General features: G+C 43.8%; 1 protein-coding gene across 1 annotated transcript; it reads right to left on the reverse strand.

The window, feature by feature from the left end:
• Positions 1 to 1,225: 1,225 nt before the first annotated feature.
• On the reverse strand, positions 1,226 to 8,906 carry LOC141803281 (cyclin-dependent kinase 5 activator 1). The gene is made up of 2 exons (XM_074687242.1): positions 8,418 to 8,906; positions 1,226 to 7,542 (listed from the first exon to the last, which is right to left on the reverse strand). The coding sequence occupies exon 2, from the start codon at positions 7,406 to 7,408 to the stop codon at positions 6,425 to 6,427; it is 984 nt and encodes a 327-aa protein (XP_074543343.1). The 5' UTR covers positions 7,409 to 7,542; positions 8,418 to 8,906; the 3' UTR covers positions 1,226 to 6,424.
• Positions 8,907 to 9,639: the final 733 nt, after the last annotated feature.

The raw sequence follows: 9,639 nt of genomic DNA on the forward strand, positions 1-9,639 counted from the left end.
TTCCAAAAAAGAGGGCAGAGTTCCTCGATGAAAATCAGAATTCAGTAACAAGATAAAAGCCAGAATTCCAAGATAAAATTATAATAATAATAATAATGAATTTTATTTATAACGCACTTTACATTTGGAGGCAAATCTCAAAGTGCACAGAAGGAAAAGATAAAAACACTAAAATAAAGACAATTAAAAAAACAATAAAAACATGACAAACCCAGTAAAAACAGTCAGTAATAATTGTAGAAAAAAATTCCACGATAAAAGCCAAAATTCCAAGATGAAAGACGGAATTCTAAGATTAAAGCCAGAATCCAAAGATGATAGTCAGAGTTCTAAACTGAGACCAAAATTCTAAGACTAACATTGGATTTTAGAAGAATCCGGAACAAATTGTGTTTGGAGATCAAAGTCAAAATTTCAAGATTACAGACGAAGTTCCAACCTAAATGTTGGCATTCTGAGGTAAAAGTTAGAATTCTACTAATTCTGATTAAGTCAAGATTCTGGGACAGAAATATAAAATCTGGGTCAAAGATGGAATCCTTTGGGGGGGGGAAAGGAAAAGAAAAAACTCAGAATTTCAAACTTTAAAATCAGATTTTATTAATGATTGAACTTTGTTTTCTATCCCAGCCAAACTTTGTTAAATATTTTTTTCCTTTGATGGCCCTCATCCTCTTATGAGCTATGGATTTCTCATGGCTAAGAAAACACAATTTAAGTTTCCAAATGGAAACAATATTTTTCTTCCTCCATCCTCACCCAGACTTGGAACTGACAGAGACCAAATCATGTTCTTTAATTTTTCCACAATGTGTGGGAGTCTAATGAAAGCAGAACAGGGCACTGACTCCCCTCTTTTTGTACAAAGTTTTTGTCAGGAAAGAAGAAAGTGTTGGCGAGTGGGGAGCCATCCCAGCATCCCACCTGTGGTTGCAGCAGAGCGGGAGGTGATTGACTGCAGGGACACGCTCAGATGGAGCGCGGCCCCCCGCCCCGCTGACAGGAAGCCAAAAGGCCATCTGCAGCGCCAGGCTATTGTGTGGCTGTGCATTATGCTATTTTATGTCCCACATGAATTTACTGCCCATCTTAAGTTAGCTGGACGGCAGGAGGAGAGTATTTCATGTAGGGGGGAAAACAAAGGCAGTCTTGGTTAAGTGTGTGAGCCTCGCAGATGTTTGAAGAGACGAAAACAGTCGATGTGGATTTCAGCTCAATACTTTATTAAATAATCAACAAAGTAAATGTCATCATCATGAAAAAGGAAAACAAAACATGAAAAACGAAACAGTCACATTTGTTTTTCTTCAAGTTTCTCCCATCAACAGTATTCAACTTTAAGCGACACGTTTTAGTGGCTTTACAAAAGTCACTCGAGGTGATGTGCTGCTTCGTTTCGTCGTGACGTAACAATGACGGCTCAGGAGTGTGGATCTGGGAGGGGTCAACCAGGGTACGGGAGTTAAAGGACATGGGTCTCTTTAATATTTAACATCTTTCCAGTGTTGATTTAACGTGAAATGATGACATGGATCAAAGTGCAGAAGCTACAGTCTGTGAGGCTGCAGGCCGAGCCGGGGCGGCCTGCGATGAACGCTACATCTACAATGGCTGCTTTTGTTTAACCAGCTGGTGCACTTCTCAGAAGAGCTATTGATAACGTGATCATGTCTCGATGTAAACGATGATATTTGTCGAACAGCAAATAACCACGTCTAAATAAGCAAATTGACCAATGATGTCTGATTTGAGACGGCTGAGTTTCAGATGAAAGACGTTCAGTTATAACTCTGCTCATATGAACTCACATGCTTTTCTATTTCAGGATCAAGCTTTGAGAAAATGATGATTCTTATTTTTTTGTCTCTATTTTCTAAACATGAACAGACCACCTTTAAGATGAAAGTTACATCTGCACACATGAGAGACTTTAATACTGTTGACATCATGTTTCCGCTCCAAAGAGATCCATTTTTAAGTTACCAAAGTAATAATATCTCATTTAAAACTTCACATATAAAAATCAAACAAAAGCAGAAGTAATAAAAAAAAAACATCTCTAACCTATCAGGCTGGCATGCATGCTACTACACAGCAAGACTATTTCTTTTTGTTCGTATTTTTCATTCTGAACGGCTCGACAACACCCACATATTTACAACGCAGTCTAAGGTGTCCATTGAAAACTCACAGCGACCTACAGCAGCAGCAGCAGCATACTGAAATAACTTAACACAACTCACAGAGCTGTGGAGACTTAAGGAGAAAGTCGTGGTTAATTCAACATTTTTCTTATTGTCACGATAAACAGCAGCATGAATCAAATGTGTATTCATCCGCAGATAAAGTAGTCCCAAAGAAAGTGTTTTTCTAGGCTGTAGTGCTAAGTCTGAAACAGGAAGTACTCTTTTTTTTTTTCAAAATAAAAGTTTAACCCTCATGATGTCAGAGAACTTTTTAAAATACTTGCGTCTTAAGTGAAATTGTTAATTGTAAACTTGAATACGGTGTATAAATGGTGCTTTTTGACAATAAGAAAAATGAAGAATACTGCCGACTTATCCCTTAAATCTTTATCACATTGTTTACACAAAGCCAAGAGTCTTTAAATCAAAGCCAGTCTAAGGCTCATCTGAAATATTCTGTCAACCAGAATCATCAAGAGTCCCAGATAAGGGTCCCATCCACAGGAAAACATCCTTTAATTCTCCTTCGTAATCTTCTTTAAGCATCCCCACTCGATGGGTTTCCATGTAACAATAGTTCATCCACAGAGATGTAGCAGGCATCGCGTGTCAGTTTTTTTTTTGTCAGTCAGTCAAGGAGCCGAGGGCTTTGATTGGATGAGCAGAATTAGAGCTCCGCTTGAGTCGTGAGTTGATTGGCTTGGAAGCCGCTCGGCTCGAGGTGGAAAAGCTCTGTGATCCAGCTGGGCGGGTGTACAGAAAGAGGGGACAGTTGCCTTATTGGTGGGGACCGAATTTCATCACATTTGACAAACTGTGTCAAAACTCAATTATGCTTTAATGAGCCAGGTTCCTCTGTGTCTCTGCTGTTAACTAACAAGATAAATGAAGTCTGAAGATGTTGCATTAAAGGTTACTGACAACATGCAGCTAAAGGAAACCTGCAGCAGATTGTTTCTGAAGCATCGTCATCTGGCTACCGTGCACTGAATCTATCACTTTCATGAATGTCCAGGTCTAGAAGAGAAGCATAGTGGAAGCAGATTCTGCCCTTTGCTTTGACCCACATTCACACACAAACACACCCAACATGATGCCAACAAACGATCCCATTCTGCCCTTCCTCGTCCTGACAATGGCTGGCGGGTGTGGGGTGTCAAATCTAATGAAACAGCCAGGGAACAACAGCTGAGTGTGAGTGGATACGGAGGGACTGGAGGGAGAGAGGGAGGGAGGGGGTTGAGTCAAGACACAAGTGTCCTTGTGAAAGCCGGAGCCAGACCAGAGCCGGGGACAAAAAGAGGGAGCTGCGCTGACCATAACAACGAGCCCAAAATGGCTGCCAGTCAAAGTGACAGAAAAAGAGGCATGAATCACCGCGGCCGCTCCTCTCTGGTGTGAGCTCATGTGAGGTCCTTCAGGCTTGACTCGGATAAACCCGGCTGAGCTGGAAGAGGCACCAGGGCTGAGCTTTGGATCTCTGAGGCCTCCAGTCTCTTAGAGCAGGATTTGAAGGCTCACAACTATGTGAGAAGCGTGAGACACAATCCCATCGGATTCTAAACTGTTTGCGAGTTTCCTCACGTTTTCAGTCCTTGATGCTTCGCCCTGTTTGAGTGGGGGGCAGGATTTAAACTTAGGATTACCAAAGAAGTGGCTGTGAACCAGAGTCTGTTTGTGGAAGTGTGTAAAGGTCAGGGTTTATGGGGATATGTCCTCTTCATATAGACGTGCGTTTCAGTGTAATGCAGTGTCACAGAAATGTTAAGAAAGAGGCTGACGGTTTCAGGAAGGGATATGAACCTTGGATTGCCGAAAAGCAAATAAAATGTGTATAGATAAACATAAAACAGAAGTGTATTTCAATTTGAAGTGGCCTTAAAAAGTTTTTAGTTCGCTATGGAGCTGCAAAAAGGACTGAGTTTTCATTTACATTTATGTTTCTTTCTTTCCCAAAATAGATTTCTATTTCAACCTTGATATCGGCTAGCGCTAATTGAGTGTCCCTCCTGAAATACTAAGATATACAAAGTAAAAACATGTTGACATTGATTTTAAACAGTTGTTTACATCTATTATTTTGTTTATGTTATGAATTTTACTGTTGTTGAATGGCATGACTCAGCAAAACAAAACAAGCTGAGCTGACGCTAACAGCTGGTTAGCTTTGAGAATCTTTGTCCTGTGCTCTCCAAATCTTAAAACTCTGATTTCTATCATAAAAACTGCATCATAGCTGTTTTTAAGTCAATTTTAACCACTTAGGTCAATGTAAAACCTCAAATTACAATATAGTTAAGTTGTTGTCGTTGCCTTTTGGTAACTTATGCTTACGCAGCACTCTCTGCTAGCACTTCAGTGCTGATTGCTAACCTAGCTTGATAAAATTCACAAAACTAGTGAAATTTTTTGTGTCTGCTGTAAAACTAGAGATGCTAATGGCAGCAACTTTACTCATGACTTCTGTTTATAGCTAAGGAGGAAGGAGGGTGTTCAATTTTTGGATGGCTAACATGATTAGCCCAGTAGTTAGCATACTCTCAGGTGTAAGTAGAGCTTTTAGGCTGTATGCGAGACATTTCCAAAACCAGTAATGGTACCAAAACAACAGTTTTGTTCAGTTTTGCTGTTTCTGATGATTCTGTTTAGTGAAAGAAGAGTTAAGGAGAAGTTCCTCTTTGGCTAACCTCATGCTAACTGGTGACTACTCATAAGAAAAACAAAGGAGCACAGCAGGCAGGGGTCACAGGGTTCATAAGCCAAAGTGGTTAGAAGTTCATGTCCTTATTTAAAGATATTTAGTCAGATCTACTGCTTTAAATCCATATATTTCAATGTGACAGAAGCAAATCTAAGGCTCATCTGTTACCACATCTGATGTGCACAAACACACACAGGGAAATGGAGATTAAAGGCACTCAGGCACAGATGCCAGTGACTCATTCAGGGGAGCAGTTTAGCATGGCACAGGAGTTTCAGGAGGGATAAGAGAGGAAACAAAGCCTCTTGTTACAGATGAGGATATGCAGGTGACCGATGAGAAATGAGGGCAGAAACAACAACAAAGTGAATTCACCTGCCATTCCTACACGGATATCTCTACGAGAGCTTTCCTGACGCTTAGCCGAGCTGCACACGTGCGTCAAACAACGCTTTATTCATGCACTAAGGAGAATAAAGTGCACACAAAAAGGTATTTAAAGTTGTGTGGGTATGTGTGTGTGTGTTTACAGTCCGGCTGACCTGGATAAGCTACTGGAGCTCTGCAGGGCTGCCGAGTGGACTAGAAGGGGGCAGAGGTTGAGAGAGGGGAGGGGCAGCAGTAATCGGCTAATCTCATTAATACCCCGACTGTGGGTGCCCTGTCAACAAGACGCAGGGAACAAAGGAGGGAGTAAACAGCTGATGACCCTGGCTGCCGTCCACTTTGCACAATACCTACACACACACATGCCCATGCATACACTCGCACAAAAAACACGTCAATCTAAAATCCGTGTTCAGCTCCCAGCGGGAAACTCTCCAGAGATTAGATAAAATAGAAACAGTCGGCTGGCAGGTTTGAGTGAGTTGAGATAAAAAACAGCAACTGTCCCCTCAGGCGAGACGACCCTCAAAAGGCTCCACAAAACACTGCCTGCTCGTCTTGCTTTAGTGATCACACAGCGCACAGCAGGACCAGCGGGACCTTACATGGACCTCCTCAGCTGCTCCCATCAGTCTGAGTCACTTCTCCTCCCTGGCACACAGAGCTTAGCCAGCAGCGGATGTCAAGATGCCTCCTTATAGTGTTCAGGAAAAGAACGGCCCAGGTGGATTATATTGTCTGTGAATCCCCTCAGATGTTCAGAATAAAACGAGGAGAAATCTTTGATGGTGTTTTTGATGCTTGATTGATCACTTTCAGATAGAGGGAGATGTGAGGATGGCAGCTGGGACCCAGGTGGTCAAAGGGGACAGGTGGTCAAAGGGGCTCCCAAATCTGAGTAAACTTTGGTGGAAATTCCAAGAATGGAAACCCACTGAGGGGCTTTTATCAAAACAAATAAGAGGAGGGGGAACTTCAGACTCTCTGTCTGTGAATGGGATGAGACGACAGGGAGATTCTTTCCTTCTTTGCTTCTTCAGAACAGTAGAAGAAGAAAAGAGGACTCTATATGAGACAAATTTGTGTCATGTGCAAGTGTCAGTTGGAGTACAAAAAGGCATGCGGTTAGCTGAGACCAGCGCTCAAACTCTCATCGATCCAGCACCCGACTGTAGTCCTGAGGTCCGCAGCTGCCTTCACTCTTGAGTTCAGCGAATACTTGTGTGAAAAAGTGCGGGTCTGCGTTGATTCGCAGCATCTTGGCGCTGGTGGCGTCAATGATGGCGAGGCAACGGTCCCAGAAGGCCTCCTTACCAGCCTCTACCAGGAAGGGCTTAAGCGGGTATGAGATCTCGTTGCCCATGTAGGAGTACGACAGGTAGAGGCAGGTGAGCAGGATGGCCTGAAGCTCGTGCTCCGACGCGACCAGGTCGCCGTCCACCACGTCTCGACACAGCATGTAGACGAAGACCACATTGGCTGGTGTGACAAAGGCCTGGTCCTGCCAGCCTTGCAGCAGCAGCGAGCGGTCCACGGCCCGCAGCCAGAGCACGGGGTCAGCGGGGGACAGGTGCTTGAGGCGGTAGCAGCGACAGCACAGGAACTCACCCAGGCAGCGCAGGAGCTCGCTGGTGGATGCCTGGACGATGACTCGCTTTGGGGACGTGGTCACCGTGTTCTGGGGGACCTTCTTCACAGAAGACAGCTGCTGGGACTTGCTGTAGCCAAACCCAGACCCCTGACCCAACCCGAGCCCATACCCGAGCCCCAGACCCAGACCTGCTGGGCCCTCGTAGCTGGACAGGTTGGCACATGACAGAGACTTCTTCACATTCTCCCGGTTGAGGTGCAACAAAGGGTCCTTCTGGTAGATGTTGATGTTGTTGTTGTTGTTGAGCGGGTCCCCAAAGGTCACCGAGCCTTTCTTGGAGTTGCTCTTCTTCTTTGTGGAGGCCACTAGTCGCTTCCACGTGAGAGCCGGCAGGAAGATGGACTGGCCTCTCTTCAGCCCGCGGTCCTTTTGGCTGTTGAGGGAGCGGCTGCTGAAGCTCGGGTAGTGGCTGAGTGAGCCTGGCCGGTTGTCATAGTAGCCTGATTTCCTTGAGCCAGGAGACAGGGATAGTACGGTGCCCATGGTGAGTCAAGACTCCAGAGATTAGTCTGCCTTACTGCTGCTGATGAGAGGAGTCCGAGGGAAAGCGGTCTTATTTTCCACTGCGCTGTCGATGTGAAGAAGAGGTGAGTGGTGCAGACATGACACGGTGAGACCTGCAAAACAAGGGGACGTGGATCATCAATCATCTGATTTGTAAAAACATACAGGTCACACACCGCAACAAGCAGCCTGTTTAGATAAACCTCTTTACCCCCCTGTGCTTTCCAAAACACTAAGACAACACTGTGCAACCAAAAATATCCAGATACCCTGTCTGCTTTAGGTTTTTGTACTTCTAGAGGCTAAAGAAAGTGACGCAAAAAAAACCATCCAATTTTGCAGACCTGTGTGGGAATATTCCCTCCTCTACGGTGATAATGAAGATGAGGAACAAGCTGATCCAGAACATAATGTATATGGGGCACTGCAAGACTTTGAGTGCTGGTCTCCAGCTAATGATCTCGTACATCATAACCTGCTTTGAGAAACCTTGCAGTGCCACTAAGAAAACGAAAACCAGACAACCAAAGTGTAAAACCCCTAATCCAGAAGAACAATGAGGCTAAGATGTTGACAAGTCTTATCTAAAGGGAGACAGAGGATGATGGTGATGCTGGTGTAATATAATCAGGGACATGAAAAAAACAGGTTTCCTCACAAATGTCTCAATAAAAGGAGACTAATGAGGATTTAAAGGCATTCAGAGTGGAGTAAGACAATTTGTTCTGACCTGTAAGGAGGAGAATAAGCTGTGTAAAACTGGATTAGAAAGGGTTAATCATCTGATTCAATCAATGGGCACCTCTTCTGTGAAACTTGTAAAGATTCCTGGATTTGTAACTGTTAAAGGGGCTCCTGTCTGTCTTTGAATGAATTAGCTACATGAATCAGGATACTGTTCTGTAACAAGCTGCATATTAATACAAAAACCTCTTTTACGACTGTGGCGTTAAAATAAATATTACATTAGTGTTTATGAGATGCTTACCTGTGTTTATGATGATGTAGCTGCAGTTTGCAAAGGTGCAAATAGATAAAAGAGTGCAACAAATCAGCACTCAGCCGATGTCTCTGGTTTGCAGTTTGAAGAATCAGAGGCAGAAAGTCTCTCTAACAAAGGTTTTGACCCACTCCTCAAAGATGCCAAGTCTGGATCCACGCGTGTGTCCTCGCCAGGCAGGGCACAGGTGTCATCCTCCGCTGCACCTCGAACCCAGCCCGGAGTGATGATGATGGTGATGGTGATGATGATGATGATGTCTGGCTTCAGATGAAATCTCTTCTTGTTTGTCTCTCCATGCTCCGGATACAAACTTTCACAGAGTCTGAGTCCTTTCAATACATTCCATTTCTCTCAGAAGGTCTCTCCGGGTTCTGGTTCTGGTCTCCGGTGCAGCTGGGAGTCCGCGCGCGCTGACCGGAGCTCGGTCCCTGCAGTCCGACCTCTGCACGCGCTCCTCACACACTGAGGGCTGAGCTGCGAGTGAGCGCATCGAGAGGCTCAGCACACACACTCATACACACTCACACACGCTCACACACACCGCCCCCTGCTACACAGACTCCTCCTCGTGGGGCTCAGCTGCAGCTTCATACACACACACACACACACACACACACTTCACACACCAAAGACACACAAATAAACCAACAGTACTGTCAACAAACGGCTAACAAAAAACGTGTACGAATCTTTAGCTTAAGTTTTCAATTTACCTCGTGGGCTAAAGCTGCGTGGGTCAGTGGGCTACATAATGTTAAACTGGGACCAAGTCATCAGTTATAGTCGAAGTTAAAACAGGAATGGCTTAAAAGATTAACATGAAGTAAAGTTTGTTGCACATATACAGTGCTACCTAGCTAGCTAGCTACACTGTAAAATGATTGCTGTAAATTTTGCAGTAAATTACTGTATCTTCATTTAAAGTAATATTACTAATTTTCTTCCCATAAACCTTTGCCATTACATTTATATACTCTAAAGACCTTTCTGAGAAGGTTAGTGCAGATACGTTCAAGATATATACCATACCATACCATACCAGCTTTATTTCTAGAGCACTTTTAAAAACAACCACAGCTGTAGACAAAGTGCTGTACAGGTAGATCAAATGAAATGATAAAAACAGATAAATAAAAACAGACAAATAAAAGAAAAACATGGTAAAAACAATAAAAGCAAGTAAAAGGGAATACAAGAAAATAAAAGA

The sequence above is a fragment of the Halichoeres trimaculatus genome, unplaced genomic scaffold (assembly GCF_033239565.1).
Source record: "Halichoeres trimaculatus isolate MK-OKI-2021-1 unplaced genomic scaffold, fHalTri1.1 fHalTri1_scaffold_14, whole genome shotgun sequence".
NCBI lineage: Eukaryota > Metazoa > Chordata > Actinopteri > Labriformes > Labridae > Halichoeres > Halichoeres trimaculatus.

What these genes read in the sequence shown, in the direction of transcription:
- LOC141803281 (XM_074687242.1), bottom strand. Translation starts at nt 7,408, where the DNA reads ATGGGCACCGTACTATCCCTGTCTCCTGGCTCAAGGAAATCAGGCTAC.